The following is a 26,455-nucleotide window of genomic DNA, read 5'->3' as shown; positions in this document are numbered from 1 at the left end:
ACCAAATACCAGAAGCTGCCTTACAAACTATTTCGGAGCGATAACCTACTCATCAATATTTATGACTGCTACAAACGCCTACATTTTGTAACTCCACATTTATGTGCCACTTCAAAAGGGGTGCTTAAGAGAATTAATGGGAAATAATGTAAATCATTGTACGCACGACATTTTTTTAAATGATATTAGTAGACTGCTATTCATATGACATAGATGGTTGTCAAATGTGCTTATTATGACCTTATTATACATTTAACCGTTCATGTTTACAATCTCTGTACCAATCCGTCACACGTGTAGTGGCATCCTTTTTCCAGTACCTACTTTCTTTCTGTACACTGTACGTTTTGTATCTGTTCAGGTCAACTGTTCTTTTGCGAAAGAAAATAAAGCACTAGAAACAGGATATATCACTGGAGCTTCAAGAGCGTCTGCAAAAAAAAAAATTGATTGCGCCTCTCCAGTGTCCCCAACTTAAATGGCAGATTGCGTTTCCCGCCCTAATTAAGAGCAAAAACGCAGACGAGGAAGCTCGTACAATACCACCCATTGTAACGTGGTGGTGAGGACGCCGTGGACAACGAACTAGCAGACAGAAGTGCCGTTGAAATGAACTCTCAACTGTGCTCGCTTACGCCCACTAATAACTGAACAAATCCGTTCTGGCGATAAGAACAAACATGCTCAACCCTCGTTGGATAACAGAATCTCCGCCTATCACAGCCACGCTCAGTTGAAAGCTGCCGAAGAAGAATCGTGAGCGAAGCGAAATGAGTTGCGCGGCCTCAAGCATTTCTAATGAAGCTGGTAGTATCTCTCGTCAAAAATCAACTGATAAATCCGTGTGCCGAGCGCACTGCGACCGAAGAAATAAATATTACAAACCTTTCCGGCAGCAGTAGCACACTTATAGCCTAGCGACTCGCCATCATTGAGCAGACGGGTTTTTATTGAAAACTACTGTAGAATACACAGTGCTAGTTTAACAAGCCTGAGCGCAGCGGTGGCCTAGTGGTTGATCATCCCCCTCGCATGCGGCAGGTGCGAGGTTCGGTCCCCAGTGCCGCCGGGTACCCACCGGAGATACAATGGGTACAAGCGTTCTCCTGGTCTGGCACTAGGATTATTCAAGGTGAAATGCGTGGGAAATAGGTCTGTGACCACACCTTGAGCACAGAAAAATACCTTCTGTCGTGGCGCGCTTTGGCCGCAGATGCGCATGCCTCATAAAAATTAACTATCATCATCAGCTTCATGATGAAGTTTAGCGCCAAAAACGAGGACAAAGAAGGAGTGAAGACACAACACGAGCGCTTTCTTCACGAAATTCTGTCACATCATAAAGAACGCCTCCAGCGCGAAATTACCGAGGCTTTTTACATTTCGCGACAGGGAAATTCATGCATAAGCGCACCGTCCATTTCTTTAACAGAAAAAGAGCTGGCATACCTGGATCACACGTGGAATTAATATCTTTTCCTTTCCCCCCTTTTTTTGGTTTTTTTGGTATTTTGGTTTCGCCTTCGTGATTGTGATTGTGACCATGAAGTTTCCTGTTTTTGCACCCTTTATGTACCTTTTGCACCCTCAGCACTCTTCAGATGTATCGCCCTCTAAGGTTTTTCTTGACCATATCATGTTTGTTTCTTCTTTTTGATTTACTTCACGAGATGGGTATATATGTTATGTGTTCTTCCATTAAAGTTTTAGTTGCGAAAGCGCTCGTGTTGTGTCTTCACTCCTTCTTTGTCCTCGTTTTTGGCGCTAAACTTCATCATGAATAAGATTCAACTCGCCCAACTTTCCACCTTACTATCATCAGCTTATTAAGCGTTAAGAAAAGTGCGCAGGTAATTCACGAAGAGGCATTTTGTTGTAGATGTGAGGGCTTTAAGAGCATCCCGTGAGCGATGGGTCATAAGGATCTCTATGCCCCTCTTGTTGAGATTCCTTGCTATTTATTGGAGGGCTCCCACATGACCCATCGCTCACAGGACGCTCTTAAAGCCGTCACATCCACAACAAAGTGGCTCTTCATGAAACACCCTTGGCATATTTATCCCTATGCTGGTTTCCGCGTCCTTATCACGATTTTTACATCTATGCTTTACACAGGAAGCCACGAAGGATGACCAGCGGCTGCTCTGTCATAAAATTTCTATTCTTACACGGTATCCACTCCTCTTAATGTGGGATCTTACGTTTTTGGAAAACGTCCCGTATGTATTACATCTTAACAAGATAAGCCACATTGAATTCAGATTGAACTTGCGCGTATGTACCAAATTACCAAATTCTTCTGTGTCCGCTGTACTGAATCCTGCTTTCTCGATATTTCCTCATGCAGGACCCATATATCAGGTGAACCAGCAGACTTCATACGCTGACCTGTCTCAAGTCTACGGCTACAACGATCAGGTCGCAAAAGTTGTGCGAAAATTCCGTGGTGGTACGTACGCTCACAGATTTATTCATCCTCCTACAATCGTTCTTCATCATCGCTTAGCAGTACTACTTGGGGAATCCTTAGCGTTATGCGACTCTTGGTTCTGTGGCGGTAGCTTTATGGCGCATGCTTGAAAGAGTCCTAGTCAAGAAAAATGTCTCTGTCGCTTGCATTCTCGTTGCCAATAGGGCTGCTGATGAGCCAGGAGGTTGATGGCGCTGAGTACCTGCCCGACAGCATCTTCCCCGACATCGACAACTGCAGTTTACCAGAAGAGAACGCCTTCTGCGCTCAGGCAGGTGCGTGCACCCCCGAAACTCCATTCACTTCTGCCAGAGCCATGTCTCCCTCTTGCCGCCACCCTTGAGGAAATGCTCTATAGAAAACGACAGTTCGTGAAGCACTACACGAAGCAGCTACTGTCTCTTACGAGCTCATGCCGTTTAATGTATAATCTGCGTCACGTGGCATAAAGTGCCACGTGACGCAGTGCTCCCCTGACAGGCTCTTTTTTGCACTGTAGTCCAAGCTGATAATTTTGAAGAAACCTTTATTTGTTCATTAGTATACACGGGTGTCTTTAGAACTCGTAAACTCTTTTCCCGCTGTACCCTACGCACGACGTCCTTCTGCTCGGCGTGTAGCGGAGGCTCTGAATATACTCTAAGGAGAGTCAGGTACAAAAGTGCTGCAAAAAAAGAGTAAAAAAAAGTATGCGCACTGCTCCCTTCAGTGCCTCAACAGGAAGTTCCTGCTCAGCAAGTCCCAGGATCTACACAGTATTCATCAGTCTTAGAAGCCTTTGAACTGGTCGCCAGTATTATTTAGAAAAGAGAAAGTTTCCAATGTCTGCGTTAAAGCACCTCTTGATGATTTTCGTTGCCATTTGGAATCTGCAGGAATCTGCATCGGCAGGAAGAAACGTGCTTCTCCTCCCACAAGGCATTTACCCTCTGAAACTCAGCAAGGCGCTAAAATACAACCATTAGAGACTGCCTGAAAGCGTATCCCGAAACGAAGTGCTCAGAATGTGTGCTTAAATCACGGGAGGACTATGAAAAGTAACTTCGAAAGTGCGCTACATATCGTTCGTGCTACCTTTCTGTGTGGGCCAAATTTAATGTTTTACTGACCTGTTCCATCTTTTTACAGGAGACGTCCGCGTCAACCAGCAACCGGGCTTGCTGTCAATGCAGACACTCTGGATGCGGGAGCATAACAGGATCGCACGCCGACTGGCACTTATCAACCCACACTGGGACGATGAGCGGCTTTTCCAAGTCACCAGGTGAGACGCGACTATTTCTTGACACAAGTTTGTTCGGTAACAGTCATAAGGACGTACGGGCGACAGCAGTGACAGTCTGTTACTCTGAATAGTTCTTCATACATTGCCTGGCCTGAACGAATCTTCTCCTTCTTCACCACAATAAACATAGCACATACCCACGCGGGGAGATAGGCCAAGGTATGGTTGTGAATGCCAAGGAGGTTTATGTGCGGGGAAAAAACGAACGAACGAATGCCTCGTGTTTCTCTTTGCCTACATTTCAGAGTCGACACATAGAGCTTGACAGTACGGTGAACAAAAACACTTTAAAATGCAAATGCAGTTCTTAAGGCGAACGAGGCACTATGGGTTATCAGCACTGTTCACTTCCAGTAAATTCCCCTTCTTTACCTGAATGAACGCCCTGCTAAAGGTTAAAGATAGATAGGGATAGTGGGCGTTACAAGCCACTACCACAAACGGCAGTTTCTTATGGAATATGAGGAAAGACTACCGAGACTATACGCTTGAATCGCTACCAAGCATTCTTAGAGGTTTCTTGCAGCAGCCATTAACGTGAATATTAAATTTCCTTCAATCGTATGAGCATTCTGAGTATCCACAAAGTGAGAGAGGAAATCCAGTTTGAACATTCATTTTGTGCATGTCACAAATAACTTATCAGATTTACCATGAAGTCTTACAAGGATATAGGGTGGTCACGACAGCGTTGAACGTATAACAATTTAACGCCCTCAAAGTCACACAGTGCTCAACGCCGTAAAGTAAAAGCCGAAACGACCAGCTTTTTATAGGGTGACACTTCCCTCCACCGCAGCATAAGACTTGTAGAGGCGATTATTGTCAGCTTCCTTCGTCAAATACCGAAAAATATAGGCTTTTTATTTTATATGCATGCTTGCCGCCTTGACAGGGTTCGCGTATTTGACTTTATATTTTCTTAGCTTACAGAAAGAGCTGGATTACCGACATACAACGCTTTGTGAGCTCAACTTTTTGAAGGCTGAGCGGATAAACACTTCGCGTGCCTTTCCCACAGGCGCATCCAGGAGGGTCGCTACCAGCACATCTTGTTCTCCGAGTGGCTTCCGTGGCAGCTTGGACCGAGGGTCATGGACGAGTACGGCCTCTGGCCCCGCGATACCGGTCGGACCGAGTACGACGCCAGTGTGGACGCCACTCTGAGCAACGAGTTCTCGGCGGCGCACTTCCGATACGCGCACTCCAACACGGTCGAAGGATACTGGCGGTGCGCTTCTCATCTGTACTCTCCACGTGTCGCTCTCATCGAACGGTCGCTTCCGTGCCACTAGCAGTCGTCTGTTTCCAGCTTAAAAATAGAGCCACATGCCAGAGCACACACACCTATTTCAAAAAGATAGCTTTAGCCGCTAGTTAAGTTACCGAATTAATATAAAGTAGCCTCTAACTATGGAGCACTACTAATACCCTAATTCTGTGACCGACATGCACTTTAGGCTGATCTGGCATAGCGCTAAGGCCTCCCACTAAACTTGACACTATAGTGGTTTTCATCCGGTTACCTCTATGAAGCTAGCAATGAAATCGTATGAGGTTTTCTTTCTCTATTAGCTTGCGTCTAGTATTACGCTTTTCTTTGTTTCCGGCTTTTTGATACATGAATAAAAATAAGTGCTCCATTTCAAGAATTCTTCAAGACTTCTGTCGACTCTACCGCAGCCGTTCTGAGATCAGGCTCTCCAATGTGCCGTTCATTTCCGTTCACGCGAAATAAATGCGAAACTTCGAAATAGTTTCCTGTTACTACAGCTTTTCTTATCACCATATTTTTTTTAGGAAGTTTTTCGTTTGTTTCCAAACCAAATTACCTTTGCTGATGAAATGAACGACTACGAAGCAGAAGCTTAATTTTTTGGGGGGCCCCACTACTTTGGGTTTCAATTTTTGCCTGCGCATTCAGATGACAATAAAACCCGAGTTCGCTCTAGCTTAATTTTAGCGCTTAGCCGTGCTTTATTCTTCCATCTAGTTCAAGGTGCGCCTTGCAGCACACAAACCAGAAGGCAGCGCAATTTTCTGCAACTCAACCACGTTTTGGAGTTTTGATTCACATACTTATTTATTCAATTCCTTCATACATACCACACTTCATTTTTTTAGCATTTTAATGATACTGCCACTCTTTGGGGCCGGGATTTTAGAGCGATGGAAAAAAGACAAGAGATTAACAAAGTAGGCAGGCATAAGTAATAGAAAAACAGTATACGTTGAAGCTCTGCTGCCAGCATCAACGGTGCTATAATTGGAAAACGAAGGTGGGAACAAAAAATGAATAAACTGTGCAGTAAAATACCAACGCGATAAGTGCAGCAATGGAAAAGGGGCATTACATTTTGCTAACGATGGCAGTGACGGCGGCGGCACTTCACTAATTGCATATTCCACTTGTAAGTGGTTCATGCAAGAAATTATTATTTTTAAAGCTATTATTACGGGCATGAAAAGGGGTTAATGTAAATTTATGTCATTGTTGGATTGAATATCCGGACGAAAACACAAGCAATTCTGTAAATTCATTTCCGTAGTGTCCTTTCAATATTTGCTACATGAATTTAAGTCCGCTGGACCGAATTTGCTGAGTTAATGTCAGCAGGCGAGCATTCAGTAAAAGATGCGATACTGATGTGCATCGGTAATTGTTATACATGTACCGAGCCGTCTTTTGAACCGCCTGTAATTTCTTTGTTAGCCTCTTGGAATGCGTCGGAAATCATAGCAGCATAATCTAAGACAGGCAAAAAAAATACATCTCTAAGCGAGAAGGACGACATATAGAGTTTACAACTTCAATACTCAGGCCCTGCAGAATTCTAGACATAAATGGAACTCATTGTAGCATTCCTAAGTTAAAAATATTACGCGCCTGAAGAACTGCCGACACGAAGCTACCACTTAGCCAAAATCCTGAAACAAAATCGGGTGGTCTTTGGTATCTTTAAGTAATGGTCGTATATTTTCAGAATCGACGAGGCAGGCGTGAATGAAACCATGATCAAGCTCAAGGACGCCTACCTGCGACCAATGAGCGCAAGTTATAGGCCCGTAGACAACGTTCTCCGCGGATCCATCCTGCAACCAATGAAGCCTTTCAACAGGTGAGACAGCATTGCGAGTGCCGTCGCACGGGGCAGAAACCAAACGTACACCGTTTTCAAAACTGGCATGAGCTAAAGCTAATATTCATGCCCGATTACTGCTATGAACTGCATCGGTTCATTTAATTTTAAAAGCTGAAACCTTTATTAAATTGGAAGCATATTTCTTTCAATTCATCCAATCCTCGGTACCTGTAAAATTAATTCAGGTGAAAGACAGTTATTTACTCGATACTAGAAATTTGTTACAGAAATGGGCTCTCGGAATGGCATAGCATTCCGCCCACAAGTAGGCGTGTATGTATTCTAAATTGTTGCCACCATACAGGCATTTATCCAGCGATGTAAGTGTTGGTGTCTACATTTACACAACTTCCTGCACTGACGCCATTTTTCAGCTCAGATCACGAATTGTGCACTCGCTCGAAGCTACCCAAATGAGGTAGAAGACCATCCTTGGCTGATGCCGGTGACGGCTTGCCATTAATCAACGCCTTCGAACAGCAGCAAAAAAACGAAAGCCTATGACAACAGAACAGAAAACGAGACTAATCTGTACAATGGGAGAAACTTGACGAAATGCTTCCTTCCACGCTCACACAGTGTTGGGATTTGAAGGCGCGGGATCCTTTCCCAAGCCATGTAAACCGTGAGAAGCCGAGCATCAGGCCGGGGAATGGCTAGTACCCATTACAGGGAACCGGGGGTAACCGGCGGCAGTGGGAGAACATGAATCAAGAAGGTCCTCTATTTGTTTGCTACTTTAAGAAAGACCAGGATTTAAGTAACCTTGCTGAAAACGTGATATATTATTTTGCCTGTGAGCAGCCACTACCTGCCCTAAGTACACGTATTTTCTTGCAGCTTCCAGCACCTAGCTACCAATTCTCAACTGCTGGTTCCATGCGAGACTGTCGCAGATTAAAATTGTTTTCTGTATGTTAATTTTAAGACGTATCGTTCTTGACTACCTGTTTAATTCCCTGATCATGCTTTCCAGTTCATGTCCAGAGTGACTTAGCGAGTCAATTTCATCAGCAAATCGCAGACTTCTTAGGTATTCTCCAGCAACCCTAATCCCCAACTGTTTCCAATTCATGCCTCGGAACACATGCTGTAAACAGGCGATGAATAGCGTTGGCTAGATCGTGTCTCCCTGCCTGATGCCCTTCCGTCTTGGAATTTTATTGCTGACTTTATTAAGAAATATGGTAGCTGTGCAGTCGTTATAGATATCTTCATGTATTTTCACAGAAGGCTCCTCTACACACTGATTTGGCAATGCCTGCATGACTTCTAATTTTTCTCTTAGTCAAATACTTTCTTACAATCTGTGAAGGCTATATATTGGGGTTTGTTAGATAGTGCGCATTTCTCTATCACCTGATTGATAGTGTGATTATCGAGTAACCTTTGGTGTGTGCTTTACGAAAGCCTGCTTGATCATTTCGCTGGTTGAAGTCTAAGGTTGACCTGATTCTGTATGCGATTACCTTGGTCGCAGTCATGGATTGACCATTGGAGGGAAATAACTACAAGAATAAGATGGAGGTGGAGCGCATGTGGCAGGTTCTCTCAGATAATGAATGGCAATTTACCATTATCCCTCAAGATAAAAGTATGTAACAGTTGTATCTTACCGGTACTCACCTTCGTGGAATAAACGTGGAAGCTAATGAAAAGCGTTCACCTTAAGTTAAGGACAACGCAGCCAGGTTTGGAAAGAAAAAATATAGGTGTAACGTCAAGAGGCCACAAGCGGACAGAGTGGGTGAAGGAACAAACGCGTTAATGATATCCTAGTCGAAATCGAGTGGAAGAAATGAGTGTTCAGTGCATTCAATGCGAAGGCGAGATAACCGATGGTCCTCACGGGTAACGAATTGGATTCCAAGAGAAGGAAAGCTTAGCAGGGGGCAGCAGAATGTTAGGTGGGCGGAGGAGATTAACAAGTTTGCGGGGATACTGTGGCCGCAGCCGGCAAAGGACAGGGTAATTGGAGAGAAATGTAAGAGACCTTTGCCCTGCAGTGGGCATAGTCAGGCTGATGATGGTGATGCTGAACAACGGTAGGACAACATTTCACTTTTATTCCTTTATAAAATTTTTGTGATGAGTTGCCATGGTGGATCAGTGGCTCGAGATTTCGCAGATGATTTCAAAAGCCGCATGTTTAGTGATGCGTTAGGACAAGCGACAGAAACCCTAACACAATGCGGTATCAATGCACGGTAATGAAATCACGCGCTCTCTCTCTCGTCTGTATATTACGACACTGGGCTCTGATTTAAATCCACATGAACGCCCATTAAAATTACGTGTAGCCTTACCCTGACATATCCTGGACAGCCTGTGTACAAAAAGACGTTTCAAATGATGTAATAAAAAATGTTACACCTATGCACATTGGGTGATTAATGTTTTCAGAAAAACCGGTTTAGTCACACGTCGTTGACGAGAAGTGGTGCTTTCCAACTAATGCATATCAAGAAATACTTCCTCTAAAGTCAGCACATCTGAAATCAGCTGTGTGTTTTTTTTATTATGGTTCGGAGTTCACTGACAGCTACGTCTGACAACACTGATTCTCATTACTCCTTCTGAAATAGAGCAGAACGGTTATGAATGCGCACGACGCAGCAAGAAAGGCCGGGAGGGAAGCGAATTAAAGGTATCGTTTCAACCAACCAATGTGGTTTGAAGAGCTTTTTCTATTCAAAGAAACTTGCACAAAACCACCCCGAGTTCTTTCGAGATTACCACAAAAAAATTCGGGGGGGGGGGGGGGGGGGGGCACTTTATTGACCTAAATTGCGCTGAGGCGAAAGCCTTCAGCGCGGTGTTGCTGCTTGTCTTACTGATGTGTGGTTAAGATGTTAATTAAGTACACAATTGTTTGTGAATCTTACATGCAGGAGACACTGGAGGGCGTTTGGGAGGCATCTGTCTGATTCGACACCTTTTTGCAAACACTCTCCAGCGTCCTAGACTAGAAGAACTACATATGCGTTGGCAGGAAGTGGCGTAGCCACTAGCACGCTCGGCTGCGGAATGGAAGGGTGGTGGTTCGAATCCCATCGTGCACAAAGATTTTTTTCCCGTCTGACTAGAAAAGCTTGACACTTCTGCTGACAACCTTCTGTCGACAACAATCAGGCATTAAAGGCTTTCGCCTTAAAAACATCAGGCAATCACTGCGGTGAGTGGAACTGCTCGCGGTACCATTTTTCAGTTGATTTGAGGGGCGATAATCGCATATCCTGACATCGGGAATCTGCGCTATTAAAAATTTGAGCGCATATCTGACATTGTTCAACTTGCGTATGCCAGTTTCGCATGTGCTTACCTTCATGCCACGTTTCAAGGCTCGCAGCTTGTTTCTATCAGAACACAACCACGGAAGCAACTTGTACACATATGCGGTTAAGGCACCCCTTGCTGCAGCAAAATGAGTCAACCTATTGCCTACCATTCGTTCAAATTTTTCATGTTTCGTTCAAGTTTCGTTCAAATTTTTAGTTCCTAAGCGTTTAGGTTGAAAATTTAATGAAAAACATGAAAATAAACCCTATTAAACAAACTCTTTACCAATTTGAGATTGGCTAAAATACTTAATGTTTTGTGATGAAATTTTATTTGCGAAATTAAGGTTTTCATAAAAATTTGAACATAACTCTCATAGAGAGCTTCACTTTACTTTATTAACTTGAAGGCCCCCCAGGATGGAGGGTATTACATAAGGGGTGGGTTACATGTAAAAAAGCAGATTGAATAAACAAAAAAATACGTGTGGTACACAAAAGGTTGTGCAAGTGACCCTTCTATCAAACTTTATCAGAATGAAGACAGGTTTTTGGTTTCCGCATTTGTGTGATGTGACAGTTTGAAGCTTTAAAAGGAGTGTCGTTTTTCAAATAAAGTTAGTCGCGAGTGTCTGCGCTTGTTGTGTTACCTTCGTGTCCGTGTCTCTTTGTGTGCGTTGTAGCCCCTTTTATTTACTATGATTGAACGGCTAGCCCAAAAACTCACGCTCTTAAAGTACGTAAATTATTTGCTCTTAACCCTAGTTGGTAAACAGTTCGTAAAACTTGATGGGCAGGTGATTGCCGCGATGTCGTGTGGAAGGCTGTTCTAGTCCGTGGCTGAGAGTAGAAAGAATGACGATGCAAATGTAGTTGCCCGCATACGTGGCCGGGCAACTTGAAGGCGATGATCAATGCGGAGGGAAATGCGTTCCGGCGGATTGATGTAGGGCGGACGATGGAGTGAGCTGAAATAAAATTTGTGAAACAAGCACCTACTAGTAACACGACGCCTACAAGCCATTGATTGTTAAGCCTGCGTTTGCTTTTATTGATGATATACTGACATTATATGAATATTACAAATATATGAATCTTGCGGCTCTATTTTGTAGAGATTCTAGGGAATTAGATCATTTCTGTTAGGGCTCCAAATAGCGAGGCGTATTCTGATTTAGAACGGAGAAGTGATTTGAAGGCAAGCAGTTTTAGCTTTTGTTGCAATGATGTAAATTTCGTTTTACATATCCAAGGCTTCTGTTAGCGGATGATAAGACTTTAGTGACATGCGCGTTCCAGGCTGGATCATAGGACAATGTTACGCCCAGGTATTTAGAAGTCTGAGCTAATTCTACTGTGACATGCGAGATTTCATACCAGAAGAGGAGAGGGTTAGGTTTCGGTTAAATGAGACGATTTTGCTTTTATTGGAGTTTAGTTCCATGAGAATTTTTTACACCAGTCCGGTACGCTGATTAGGTCATTTTGGAGGGCGAACTCTTCAGAGGCGTTATTAATTGTGCGATAGATGGTTTGAAAGAATCAGCTCCTAGGTTTTGAAAAAATGTAAACTTCACTGTTATGGGTCGAATGCGCTCAGGAGAATTTGCGCCCGAGACACTCAGCCCTTTCAATTTCTTTAGGGTCAACGGATAAATCTAAGTGATCACGGCTGAGGTAGAGGACTGTTTCTTCAGATTCCGAGTACGTTTCAGATGTATTCTCATCTTTAATGTTGTAAAAGATTGAATTTTTACGTCGTGAGCGATCTTTGGCGTCATCGAAACGGGCTTCTATAGCTCTGATTTCTTTGGCTGCTTGGGTAGTGTTAGCGCAGATTGGATCCATATTGGTGCGTAGTGTTACAACAATTTGATAATGAATATCCTGGCTCATATAGATCAGAAATAGCTTGTACCGTAGTTGTAAGTTGATTTCTAAGACCTTGAACCTCGACTATTAATTGTGACTGACCATCAGACAGTTTCTTCAGTTTCTCTAGAACCTTTTCGGGGCCTGGGTTTGATTCAACATCGCCAGCCAAGAGCAAGGAGGGTACGCACGACATCAGCACATTCAAGAGCAATGCAAAGGCAGCTCTGTGGTCCCGGTAGCTGCAGGAGGCAGTAATTGATTAAGTTTTCCGTGAAAAGAGAGTACCACTACTGACCTGCACAGCGAAAGCGAAAGGGTTTGATGACTGCATCGTGGCACAGCCACCGAGCCTACATGGCGCCGAGTGCGGGTGATGCGGTTTTATAATCACCGTGTCTGTTGCTGTCGATGGCCTTGGGTGAGTCCGCGGCAGTCGAAGTAGTCGAGGAATAGCAGTGGTGGCGCTGCCGGACAGGCCGAAGCCACGTTCTGCTGTGCAGAAAAGCCGGCTGGAGATTTGAAAGAAACGGATTCGATGCCATGGGTGGCATGTTGAAGCGGCGGGCACCAGGGACAGGAATAGCATCTGGGTAATGAGCGGTGCAAAAACCTGCGTAGCGAAAACGAGCGAGTTTGATGACTGCATCGTGGCACAGCCATCATGCCCACCAGAAAGGAAAAGCTTTCACAGAAGAAAAATCTAAATGTATATATTTTTCCCTTGTTTCTGAGAAAAATCTGAGATTTAGTTCTTACAGCTTTCCGGCTCTAGAGCAATTGCTTTAGGCCGCATAGTTCGACAATCCATCCAGCAAAATAGCCGGTCCTAACCTTGCGAAAACAGTCGGTGTCAAGTCCTGCGCAAATGTTCGCCAAATTCTACGAACGAGACGAATTACATCGGTAATGTATATATGCTTTTCGAAACGCCCGCCCAGACGAGCCAAACAGGCCCTCAAAGCAAACCAGTCTACGCGCTGCCGCCCATGTTTTGGGCTGGTTCCTCGGGTCTTCTTCGCCCTCAGAGCTAAACGCGGTTGAAAAGATAGCAGCCTCAGACCAACGCTACCTAGATCGTGGATAAAGCAAACCATGCACGGATGTGAACCACGAGATTTCCCGCGCTTCAGGGCACTCTAAGCTTCTGTTTCCTCACGCTCTTGCAAGCGGTTCAAAAATCAAAGCTATGGGGAAGAAATGTGGTAGACTACTTAGCTTGATTAGGCCAAATGCTACATAGTCATGTTTGCACTACTTATTCTGCCTTGTTTATTTGCCTCGAACATTTCCATTCAAAAATCCCTGGGATGCCTCATACAACTCCTTGCGCAGTGATGCAGTGATTAAGCGATGCGCTAGTACCCTGGAAGGCGTCTGTATCAAAAGAGCCACCGTGCGGGATTTTTAGCCCCAGGTTGCTCCTCTGAGCACCCTCTCCGTCCTTTCATTAAACTGCCACCTGCCACGATGGTCAAGTTTTGATAACGTCACTGGGTCAAATGGTTATGTGGCTCACCTGCCACCCACTTTTTAAGGCCACAGAGGGACCGGAGAAACACCTGCGAAATCGGCGTCTGAGGGCTCTAGTGCTAGCACCTTACAAGACAAACTATAACAAACATAAAACGCTAGTCTCCTAGTTTCAAGGCACATGGCGCACCATGTTCAAGAACGCTGCGAAAGTGTTTGAAGTTGGCGTTGGCAACAGTCGTTCGCGGGCTGACCACAGCAAACGGGTGCGGTAGGGGAGGTATGCAAAGGTACGGCCAAAGTACACAGTCCACGCATTATATTTAGAAACCTTTCTACATGCTCTGCTCCTTGGGTTCATGGGGGAGCGCACAAGTAGCATGGGCTATTATGCCTACGAAGTACTGCCTGCGTTTTGCTAGGTAAGGCGTGACACTAGTCTGGTCGTCTTAGCGTGCTTCGGAGTATTAAGGCTTGTTACTGGCCTGGTCGTCTAAGCATGCTTCGGAACATCATGGCCTGTGACTGCACGTCTGCCTCTCTGTTCGTCTTCATTTCCTGAAACTATGTATCAATTTAGGATTATATGTGAACCATGAATGGTTGTCAGAGCCACACGCTGGAAAATTTGTATAATCGTTGATTGTTTTTATTTATTGGAGATTACGTCGGTCTTGTCAGGACCTAGATTGGAGTGCTGTAACAAGAGTAATGCAGACAACACAAAGGCGAACATAGTAATGCTCAAGAGTAATGTCCTTAAACACCGTCCGAGGTGTCATTTCTGAAATAGAATCCATCAACGAGATAGACATGTTTAGTGCTTTTAGGGACCAGAGTGTCATAAATGTGCAGTGCATCAGAGTAAGGAAGGATGCAAGAATTATGTACAAAACGCCTAGTATTGACTTTCAACTCGAGCACATTCCTAGTGTCTAAGAAGCAGGGTTCTTGAAAAAAATGTCCGTCCTTACATACCAAGTCCATGGAGGTAAGCTGTCAAAGTATGCTCATGGGTCACAGAGCTGCCGTGGCCACACACTTCCGCTGAATGCTCCTCAAACGAGCATGCTTCCGAAAACTGTGAAGGAGCAGCGCTGCGCTGCGCAAAATTTGAAGGCAATCCTCCCGCCTATTAAAGAAGATTATGTCCCTCGTAGAAGAACGGGAAAAATACTGTAACCATGAAGACAAAAAAATAACTTTCAAGGGAGCGAGGCGATTTTTCTACGCGAAGAAGCTTTGAACTACTCTGCGGAAATGAACTTCGCTGATGTGGTGCTTAGGGGCAGTGCACCACGCAGCAATCCGGCATCTGCCAGACCACTTTCTCCAAGCCTGTGGCAGGGCTAACCACGCCCCATGTAGGTGCAGTGAATGCAGCTCCTCCAAAGCAGGGAGCGCAGGCCGATGGGTCGGCGCCCCGCAGGACTTCCCCTGCCGATGGAGGCCTGATACACATCCGGGGCTTCTTCCCAAGCAGCACACCTAATCGGCCCAATATTCTAAATGACCGAACCTACAAACGATCAGAGGGAAAGATCTTTTTCCAATATGGGGCCGATTACCTGTTCCGATTAGGTTCGCGGTCCCCCAGCCTCTCTGGTGTGGTGATGGATGTTACTCCCAGTCCGCCTGGTTTGCAGCGATGGAGCCAAAAAAAAAAACAGAATCCTGATAACGGGTCCCCAAAAGATGTAACTTCCTTCCATCCCCACCAAAAAGAAGGCATGACTTTCTTGCTTCAGTGGAACTATAGATGACTACTCAAGAATTATAGTGACATAATACATATCCTAGGATCTCTGTTGTCTCTATCTTTATCTCTTCATGAGACCAATCTTGGTCCAGAACATCTGAATATCTTAGAGGATTAAAAAAACTTTTTGACGTAATCGAAAGCAGGCAAATAGACTTTTGGCAGACGTCACAATCGTTAATCAAAGTAGCGTCTCTCCTCAAAAAACAAAGCAACACAAAACTAGAGAAGATTGCGGTAAGCGCTGTCAACTACAAAACAATAACAGTATGTTCTGAATACCTTCCCTCGCAAATCACATTAAAGATACAAGATTTAGAAGCCCTTAATGATGAATTGCTGGAGCCATACCTGGTAGTTGGCGATTTTAACGCTCACTATCCGTTTTGGGGATTCGAACACTGTCAATAATGAAAGACTTTATCCTCGCAAATAATGCGTCTTTTAAATACCGGAAAAGCCATATATTGTTGCCCAAGCTCAGAAAAAAAATGACCTTCGTCAATCTACCGTTTGCATCACCATCTATTTCAAAGATTTTAAACAGGGTAAAAAAAAATAAATGATGATGAGGGTATTTTAAATTGCACCATGAGAAGTAATCGCCTACAAACAATCATCAGGCTTTCATCGTCTGTCAAAGCCGCAAACCACGGCGCTGCAAAATTCGCCTCGACGACTGGTCAGTGTTTACTAGTGCCGCTCTGAAACAAGAATTTTTGTGAAGACCTCAGCATAGATAAGATTATTCTAAAGTTTACTATATTCACAATATGGGCCGCAACATTCGCTATACCAGAAACAACAGGCCTCGCACAGAAGAAACAAAGTAGAGCGGACACAAGAGCGCAAATTGGCAAAAAACCGGCAAAACAAAGCCTGGGACGCTCTCCATCGGTATCCCACTGCATAGAACTTATTTATGTTTAAGAAACAAATAAAGAGAAAGAGCAGTACATTCGAAGACATGCAGAGAGAACTTCCTGGCAGAAACATCTGTGAGCAGTTCAACAGCCTCAAAGGAAATGTCGGTACCAGTTTGGAAATTAACTGGTACTCTCGCTCGAGTACGCAAGGCCTATTATTGGCCTAAACTTGCTGCCGCGATCCGCCGCTACGTCCGAGGTTGCCGTCAGTGCCAGCGCCGCCAGTCACCTCCCCTCAAGCCCGCAGGTTTACTCCAACCAGTTGCACCTCCTCGTACGCCCTTTGACCAAGTCGGCATGGATCTTCTCGGCCCATTCCCCCTATCGTTGGCCGGCAATAAGTGGATAATTGTCGCCACAGACTACCTGACACGCTATGCCGGTCGTAAGAAATTAACCCCTTTCAGACTCCCGCTGTTGACAACATTCGGCACACAAAGATAATCAGAAAGCAGGAAAATATTTTAGGCGAGAATTTTGCTTAAGTTACATGGTCTTCCAACTACACAAACATATTCGAAAATCACAAAGAGCAGAAAAACAGTTTTCCCTCTGGAGCAGGCGTGCATGAGAACTACAGCTGGCTTATCGCGTTGCTGCAATTGTTTAGAGTATTATCCTCCGGTAAAAAGGAATCAGGCCCAGACAATGTGCACTACTCTATGCTTGCACATCACTCCGAGGCTGCTGTAGAGGCATTGTATAAATTCTTTAATGAAATATAGGTAGCTAGGAAAATGCCTGGGGAGCGCCATAATACCTTTTCTAAAAAAGGAAGACCGCCAACAAACGCCAGAAGGTAGAGACCGGTGGTCCTCTCCAGCTGTACTGCTAAATCTTTTGAAACTTTTGTGAACTTTAGACTAACCTTCACACTTGAATCCTGGAAACTTTTAAACTTGCCTCAGTGGGATTTTAAAAAACATTTTCATGCACTGATCACCTTTTCCGCCTAGAAAACACCATCCGGCAGGCGTTCATCCACAAGCAACAGTGTATCGGTGTTTTCTTCGACCTGGAGAAGGCCTATGATCCCACATAGAGGTTCAGCGTCCTCTGTGACCTAGCAGACCTAGTTATCCGTGGCAGGAAGCTAACCGGTCGGAACAACTTTTTGGCTAACTGTACATTCCCAGTGCGCCTAGGACCAACTCTCTCCATCATTTCAGGCAGGAGAACGACGTACCCAAAGAGTGCATTCTAAGTACTACACTGTTCGTTGTAAAAATGAACTTAGAAAAAATGATGCGCAACTTCATAATGTATTCGGTTTATCTAGATGATCTACAAATAGCATGCACTTCCTGCAGCATATCTACCTGTTAAAGGCAACTACAAATAACTCCAAATAAACTGAATTCTAGGGCAAGAAGAACTGGATTCAAGTTTTCTCCTCAAAAAACAGCCGGTGTTATGTTATCTAGTGAAAAGAAAATTCAAACAACGCTTGACAACAGGACCAAAAAGAGGAGGAATTATGTTCTATGGAGTTCTACAGTTATGTTATCATTCTCCTGAGGTCTGCCGGTCGATCCTTATGTACACTTCAAACAAACCGCACTACCATTTAAACAAGAACACAAATTCTCAAGCGTAAATTTTGAGCAGGTTCATAAAAAACAGTGCAAAAGACGATGGACCAGTCAGCGTTTGTCCTGTGTTCTTTCTTGCTCGTAGTCTTTATCGCTGTTTTATTATGATTCCATACCAACTAGCCAAATGCAACGTTTTGTTCAACTATATTTTGACAAGAAACTCATACTTCTAACACACATTAGCAACCCTAAAAAGAGAGCTTCTCAAGCCCTAAGTGCATTAACAGTTCTCTTACGAAGCTCAATGATACTTCCTACTCTAGTGCACGTACATACCTTTTGTTACAATTATTTCTGCGGCGCCCGTTGTCTATCTCTTTTTCACTCAGCATACACACGCACTGCAGGTTCGGTGACCATGCCGTGACGCACTTCCTGTTCCGGCAGTCCTGGGCGCCCTATGGCCAAGACCTTTTCGCCTTGGATATCCAGAGAGGCCGCGACCACGGCGTCCGTCCCTACGTCGACTGGGTGCGGCTCTGCCAAAACATCAACATCACAGATTTCGACGACCTCAGCAAGGTCATGCCCGAGGCTACAGCCAAGCTCTACTCTGGAGTCTACGAGTAAGCAAATCTCCTAGCGGAGACTGATCACATGCTCTTGCAGCGCTACAAAGAGGAAGGAAAAAGTCGCCGCACAACGCGAAATTAGTGAAGCCGCAAGAGCGGGCCACATGAGAGGTTTTTACGAAAATTTTCACAAATTATTGCAGCCACAAATGCCTACAGTCAGCTAGGCTCCTGAGTTCCTTTAGGAGTTCTGCGGGAGTTCCACTTTGGCGAGGGTGATACAAACAAGTGTTTCGTCTGCGAACCAGAAGGAATTTTTCTCGACCTGCGAAGTTTTATGTAATGTAATATTTATAGCTTTCCTGTTTCTCTGCTCCGCTTGGACTCGCGTCCTTTAACAGAGTCTAACGTTCTGGGGCCTTGGACTCAACCTTCCAGACAACGGAAAGCGGTGAAAGCGCTCTGACTTTCTTAAAAGACTCGGGGTTGCATTCCCGCCTATAATCTTTAAGTTTTCAGTGCGCGCCCTCTGTCCCTGTGACATGGTGGTCGCTGGACACTTAGAAAACTCATTTCCTTGCCGCTCTTTTTCCTTTTTTCCCCTTTGTTCCCCTCCCCAAGTGTAGGGTAGCCAACTGGGCATCGCCTGGTTAACCTCCCTGCCTTTCCGTCCTTTTCTCTCTCTCTCTCTCTCTATAGCTTTCCTTTATAAGCAAATCGCTGCTCTTCTGTGGGTGCTAATAAATAATTACTTCTTTATTAGGTATAAAAATTTAAATGTATCACTACAGCCAAGCAGGGTGTCGAACCGGAACTGAACCCGAACCCGAAACCGGAACCGAACCCGAATTTTCGCCCGGAACCGGAACCGAACCGAACCGATATTTTTTTCGCCATCTTGGAACTGAACCCGAACCGGAACGATTCAAAGGAACCGTTCCGAACCGGTTCGGGACCCGGTTCAGCCCCACTTTTTTTGCATCCCGGCATACGTGTTGTTTTCCGACAAAATGAGATGATCCATCGCATAGATTTACCCACCCGTAGCTGTCTGCGCTGGGAAGTGCGAAAATGGTACCCAGTATATGCGACAGCAAACTTACAGGAGGTCTGTTGCCTGGGAAGAAGCCTAATTGACTCTTCTGTAATGTACTGCCGCCAATTCTAAACACTTGTACGTCAGGTTTATGTGAAGTCTTGAGTTATAACTCCTCCCTTTAACATATTTGCGCAAATCTTTCATCAAAATGTTAGACTGTTCTAACTTAGTAAAGTACTTAGACACCAAACTTTTGCTTGCGTGGTTTCTTTTTTCAAACAATGCGTTAGACGTAGGTGTGCAGTATTCACCAACACATAATAAATAATTTATGTTTGAATTTCTTCTTGACCCTGTTTCGGTTTCACAAACATAACGATGGCTGTGACGTGTAGTGGAAATTAGGTCGCGTGAGGTGCTATAAAACGGCAATATAACTGCTGATACCTCGTTCGTAGTAATTATAGGTCTTGAAGTTGGCTGATATAAGTGCTGCAGTGAGTCGAAACAACGTATCAGCGGTTGTATTAGTTTTCCCGTGCCTCACGTGACCTAATGTTGAACTCACGTCAAAGCTATCACTCGGCTGATGAAGCCGAAACAGCATGGGAGAAAAAATTATTTTCTAAATTATTTAGTGGCAATAAGCGAATACCACACGGTGATCCATGTATTCTAATATCTATGGCATCATTTGAAAGGAGAAAACACGCAATAAAACTGGGTGTCTATAGTCATTTTAGTACCGATTGAGAATGTCTTCCTTTTCTTTGCGTCCCAAATAGACGAAATATGAGCGCGAGGACCCAACAATGTTGTGATGGTGGTTTCTGAGGAAAGGAAATGGTGCAGTATGTCTCACTTGTTCATCGACACCTGAACCGCGCCGTAAGAAAGGGAGGAAGGTGGGAGGGAAAGAAAAAATAGAAACAGGCGCCGTAAGGATGGGCTCCGGAATAATTTCTAGCAGCAGGGGATCCTTAAAGGGCAACTGCATAGGTTTTAGAAAACGACGAGCTTAAAAGGGTCGAATGTGTGAAACTTCCAGGTAAAGTATGCGAAGTCCTGTTGGCCTAGCATTTGAAACGGTGACGAAACCACCAATTAAAATTGTGACGGCCTTCAAGTTTATCCGCAGCGCACAACGCTAAGTAGGGGACGCATGATGACGTCATCGAAAGTATCCGTACATTTCCAACGCATAAACGCCTGCTTTGAAGGAAAAAACCCAACAGAACCGAAGTCAAAGCCCGCCGAACGTTGTTTGGAACCGTCCAACGAGGCACGGCAGGGCGTGGCTGACGGCAGCAGTAATTTGAAATCATACCTTCCGTGACATCACACTGAACTTCCCCGCACTCCTTTTTGCTTTGAGGAGAAGTGTAAAATATAATCGTAGGTTACGTCACTATTTTAAATGGTAGTGCAAGAAACTTAGCATGCTTTACCTAGAGCCTATATAGATTTGAATCCTCGACTATCGCGAAAGTCTCAAAAAGTGGCGCAGCTGCCCTCTAACGTGCACTGACATCGCGCCGCAAACGGCGCCTTTTGCGTTTCGCCTCCATCGAAACGTGGCCTCCGGGGCCGAGTTCGAACCCGGATACACCGAATAAGTAACCGAGCGCCCTAACCACTGAGCAACCGCAGTGGGTAGTGCAATATTTACTTTTGTGGGCGCTCTTTGTTTTAGACAGCAAGTTGTAAATAAAACCCCTCACGATGGGCCTGTCGGGCAATAAAAAAAAAATGGCTCAATGGCTTTGGAGCTCGGCTGCTGATTCGAAAAATACAAAAAACAGCGTGCTCTGTTGCGCGTCGAAAATCCCCGGCTGGTCTCCGTTAATCTGGAGCCCTCCACTACACCGTCTGTCATATAGCCCCATGTCTACTCGACATTTAATCCTGAGATATTCCTACTAGTATTACCAAAAGAAGGATGTAAAAATTGGTGCAGGTTCTATTTTTTTTTAGAATCCGCATATTCTTGTTTGCGCGCGACGGAAATATGCAACGAAAGGCGGGTTCTCAACGGTGTAGATGTATTAATAACGAAACAATTAAATACCGATTACACAAAAGGGCAATGCGGAAATACATGTGCTCGCTGGCATGCGATAGTCATTACGCCCAAAAAGATGCTACTGCGATGCAATGTAACTTCGATGAAGTGATTTCGTTATGCCGATTCGCTGAAATCGTTCTCCTCCTACCCCGCGGCGGTGGCTCAGCGGTTACGGCGATCGGCTGCTGACCCGAAAGACGCGGGTTCGATCCCCGCCGCGGCGGCCGAATTTCGATGGAAGCGAAATTCTAGAGGCCCGTGTGCTGTGCGATGTCAGTGCACGTTAAAGAACCCCAGGTTGTCGAAATTTCCGGAGCCCTTCACTACGGTGTCCCTCATAGCCTCAGTTGCTTTGGGACGTTAAACCCCAATAAACCAAACCAAACCATTCTGCTCCTAAGAATTGCTGTCAGTCGCCAGCGCGCGGCTCCATCCGCTGTCCTCGCACTGCTCGATCTTGTATTCTTTGTCTGGCGACTTATATCTACTTTTCGCAGTCATATTTTCCGTTCTTAGTGTCTGACGCGGCAGGCTAATGATTGTTAGTGTTTTTTTTTCTTAGAACGCTTGGGCAATTGAATACGTTGAGCATTCACAACAATCTGCCTCGGCTATATCCGGTACAGGTGGGTGATGGGGGGGTGAGATGGGTGAAAGTTTTTGAAGGTGCATTTTTACCAGTGAATGCCCTGATGTGCGCCCACCGGAGTGTGCATCAAGGACGGAGGCTGCACGCACGAAGCGCGGTTATTTTTTGGAAAGCATACTCTTTTACCTCTGACTCCGAGCGAGATTCGTACTAATGGCGGCGCAACAGAAAACTCTGTTTACATGTGCTTTAGGCTATTCGGCTATCTTGTAGGCTTCTTTTTATAGTTGTTGCATGGAATATTTGGAACCTCTCTGATCCTACTCATGCCTTACTTGACCGCTTCGAATTCAGCGATCTCGGCATAAGACCTCATGACACCATAACTCCCTGCCTCCGCCAGCACGTGAAAATTCCAGACGGTGCACACGCCATGAAAGGGGAACCAGTCAGGAGGTTGAACTTACGCACCATATTCCTCCTGCGTTAATGTGCACTGTTGTCTGAACAGTGACCTCGTGGAACGCGGCGGTTCTGCGTCCTATGAACACGAAGAGTTCGCACGGAATTCCAGAGTTTTTCATCACAGACATAAGTGTTATAATGAAATATATGATCCCAATGGGTTTTTTAAGAGACTGCTTAAGTATGTCCCAAAAGAATACAGCATCATGACAAAGATATCATTTTACTGCTGAAATTGTTTCTCGTTGCTCGCACAGGTAGAAATGCACTGACCACGGCACAAACGCCCCTTTGGCGCAAAGGTACAGTCTTTGTCAAAAGTTTAGAGCCCAGGGGGTTCACTTCTAAGATTTATATTGGGACTCCAGGAGCATTCATGAAAGTCCAACCTATTGCAGGAGGCAGTACTAGAAATCTTCTCATGCCCAGGAAATTTGGAGCGCTAGAGATTCATTAAGAACAACACAGTGTGGCTCAAAAGAAAACCCCCTGGGCTCCAAACTTTTGACAAAGACTGTACGTCCTAACATGTAAGGTCCATGTCTCAAGGGTGAAAAAGGTTTTTGTGGCCGATTAAAACTAAGTCAAGCCCACTTATAGCGAACCTGACGGTCCCGCAGGTTCTATTCGTTATATCTGGTGTTCGTTGCAAGTGGATTCTTCTTACAACAGCGAAAAATACTAAGGCCGCTAAAAGGTCCAGGAGATAGGGGAGTACCGTCTACTATGGAATATGGTCTTCGAATCTCATTGAAAAAGATGTCATGACTCGACTGCGATGTGCATGCGTAGTATGTTTTTTAGTTTTAATCTTTGTTCTTCTGTTTTTTGGATTGTTCACTGTGTCCTGCGCCTTCATATACTTTTCCGAGAATGTAATATAAACAGTTGTTAGTCAGCGTCTGTGTCGTCTCGAGACTTCCGTTTGTCCTGTTTACTGCGCTGCCTAAGCAAGCGTTAACAACTAGCCCAGTTTTGTGTTCTCGTAAACAAATCTTTGCATTTTTTATTTTGTATAGCGATGTGCAAGAAAAAAGAAAACGCATATCACTGAAACCCAACTGTTTTCTAATTTTTTTTTGTTCGAACCCGTTTGAACCCGTTTGAACCGGTTCGAGACGGTCCGAACCGGTTCGAACCGGAACGGAATGGCCCTCTGGAGCCGAACCCGGAACTGAACCCGAAAGGCGTGAACCCGAACCCGAACCGAACCCGAAAAAATACCGGTTCGACACCCTGCAGCCAAGTATGCAGTGACGCAATGTGGACGGGGACGAGAGCTTTCAAATAGCGCTATTTAGCATAGTTTTGACATTTTCCTTGCTTTTCTATACAGAACATCGTTCTGGCATTTTTCGAACAACTTTGGCGATTTTTTGCACAACGTTTCAAAGAAAGTGGTGACGTTAGTCGGGTCTTCAGTAATAAGGTCTTTGTCTTCGACCTTAATTGCAGTCTACAACTAATCCAAGTACACACCAGAAACAACAAAGCACGTCCGCGGAAGACGCTCGGTATGTTGGCGCTGACGCACCAAGGTCGGGGTCGTCCCACTTATGTAAATAGCATTTATAAATATGACTTTTAACAGTGCGGTGAAATTGCCGGACTGTTTCCGCGGACCGTGAAAATGGCCCAGGAAAGTGACGCACTTCAATTATTATCCAGCTTGTTCTACCCGGAAAACGCTAGAAATTCGTAAGCAACTGAAAACTCCTAATGGCAAGCCAAGCAACCTTCAGAACCACTCGACGTTCAGATGCTTTTTTTAGAGCGCGCTCTTTGACGTCCGTTCCTGGGTTTCGCGTCGTCGTCGGCGTCGGCGTCGGCCTCGTAACCAGCTCCGCCCCCAATGTCACGCTTTTCAATTGGTCGAAATGCTCGTGACGTCACAGTGCACGAATTTCAAATGGGGCCAATTGTACTTTGGCTAGTAACCATGCAACCAATCAAAGGGATCGTATAGTGATGCTGCAACTAAGTTGGACTGAGTTTAGTTAATTATTAATTAATCAATTAGCCTAATTAATATAGAGGAGAATGAAGAGGTCAGAAGAAAAGAAAACAAAGACGCGCGCCGCAGCGACAACAGCGTCCGCGGAAGGAGACGCTGCTGAAAAAAAACAGGTAAGTACGAAGCCGCGTTCCCTCCACCACCACGCACTTCCCCACTCAGTAAGACGTTGCTCGTTTCATACACGTTGTGTCGAACATCCTAGACAGTTCCAACAATTGACAGGTTAATGACAGAACACGATGGATAGAAATACAATAATATAAATATGAAATAGCCTAATTAACCTTTCTAGTTAGACCGCATAAATCAATAAAACCGAGAACGAAATTGGTCGAGTTGGCGAATCGAACCAGGGTCTCCGGAGTGCGATACGAGCACGCTAGCCACTCCGTAATGCCAGCTGAATGGTTTGGAATGAACAAAGGCGCGTCTAGATAATACGGCGTCTTCGTTCACTCCCATCTTCCCCCTTTCCCTTACGGCGAGGTGCAGGTGTCCACCCAGATATGCGAGAGAGATACATTTCCTTTCCTCAAAAAATAAATTTACCGTCCAGCAAGGCGTACAGCCGAATTTGGCGATGGCGTTCTGTGGACTCCCTGGCAGCGTTGCAAGACGCTGTCGCGTTCCACTCTTAAAGGCGAAGCTTAACATGTTAACCACACATCAGTAACACACGCAGACAGCCAATGGACGCGTCATTCGCTGGCAGCACTTGATTCATCATTCACAACCACATTCTTAACGTACGCTCCCTTGCCGCACATGCCAAGGACGTACACCACGATCACATTCTGCGCCATTCCTCTGTACTTTGCTTTGCTGAAACCTGGATGGATCCCGAAGAGTCTCTCGAAATCATAGATTTCCTATACTGCTGTGGTGCTCGCAGAGACCACAACAGAGCGGCGGGAGTCGCTATCTACTTGCGCACAGGTCTCTCTGCAATACCAGTCGAAATATTTGGCACGTCACATGAAGTTGGCGAACTGTGCGCCGCAAAGTTGCCCAACGGCTTGCTGGTAGTAGCTGCCTACTTCGCCCCTACCGCACTCACGAAAGACGTCGTGCACTTCCTGCAACTCGCATTAACCGTCCATCGATCCACACCGATGTTAGTAGTGGGGGACTTTAATGTTGACATAAAGACAAACAGCAATTTCCTAACACTTATGCGGGAGAACATCCCGTTCCTCTCGCTCGTAACGCGTCCCACGGCTGTGACAACCTCGCGAGGCACTTGTATAGATCTCGTCTTTGAGAATCAAGCATTGGTGTACCAAGTCGAACATATATCAGTCTATTTCTCCGACCACAAAGCTTCCTTCATGACTGTCAAGAACTGTTAGTGGAGTCTTTGTTAAAGGAATACGTGTGAAAAATAAAAAAAAAATTCTGTGATAGCGCATACATGTGTTGCTCTATTTCTTTGCCTCAATCTATCGAAAAGGTGAAACAGCTTATTTGCTGCGCTCAAATTTCGCATTAGGAAGTAACGTAATCGTCGTTAATTTTTTATTCTAAAAATTACAAAAAGACGTGTCAAACACTGTCTGGACCTGTAGCCATAGGATTGTCATGGGTATAAAAATTACATACACTCACACAAACCCTCCAACAAATACACAATTTTAGTCTGAAACAGCGGGGAGAGTTACATACCTGGATACAATTCTAAATATTAAAAAGAAATTCATAACTAGGTAGAATTGCATAATTTGAAGAAACATCGTACATGTTAAAAAAAATCGAATGCACATCAGGTGGAGCAATCTTAGCTTGCGGTATGTTCTTCCAGCAAGAAATTAAACGCCAACAAGCCAACTGTGCCACGAACAGCATAATCCAAAGCTGTTATCTGGGCAAGCTCAGTACAAGCGGAGGCTCATTTCCATTAGAAAGCGCGACGACTCTCCTTCAGAAGTGTGAATAAACCTCTCTTGCGTTTACTTTCGAGGAGCTAATAA

At 44.9% G+C, this 26,455-nt stretch overlaps 1 protein-coding gene across 1 annotated transcript in view; it reads left to right on the top strand.

Moving 5' to 3' along the window:
- The window catches only part of LOC149337687 (peroxidase-like), a 64,735-nt gene that overhangs the window by 15,325 nt on the left and 22,955 nt on the right, over positions 1 to 26,455 (top strand). Inside the window, exons 5-10 of the mRNA XM_089554491.1 lie at positions 2,348 to 2,449; positions 2,635 to 2,745; positions 3,599 to 3,734; positions 4,777 to 4,986; positions 6,740 to 6,874; positions 18,149 to 18,367. Coding sequence (XP_089410617.1) covers positions 2,348 to 2,449; positions 2,635 to 2,745; positions 3,599 to 3,734; positions 4,777 to 4,986; positions 6,740 to 6,874; positions 18,149 to 18,367 — 913 coding nt within the window. The remainder of the gene's footprint in view (positions 1 to 2,347; positions 2,450 to 2,634; positions 2,746 to 3,598; positions 3,735 to 4,776; positions 4,987 to 6,739; positions 6,875 to 18,148; positions 18,368 to 26,455) is intronic.

Source organism: Amblyomma mixtum, chromosome 7, assembly GCF_055824585.1.
Source record: "Amblyomma mixtum isolate Tamu chromosome 7, ASM5582458v1, whole genome shotgun sequence".
Taxonomy (NCBI): domain Eukaryota; kingdom Metazoa; phylum Arthropoda; class Arachnida; order Ixodida; family Ixodidae; genus Amblyomma; species Amblyomma mixtum.
The sequence above is the reverse complement of the archived record's forward strand: the minus strand, read 5'-3'. Positions and strand labels throughout refer to the sequence as shown.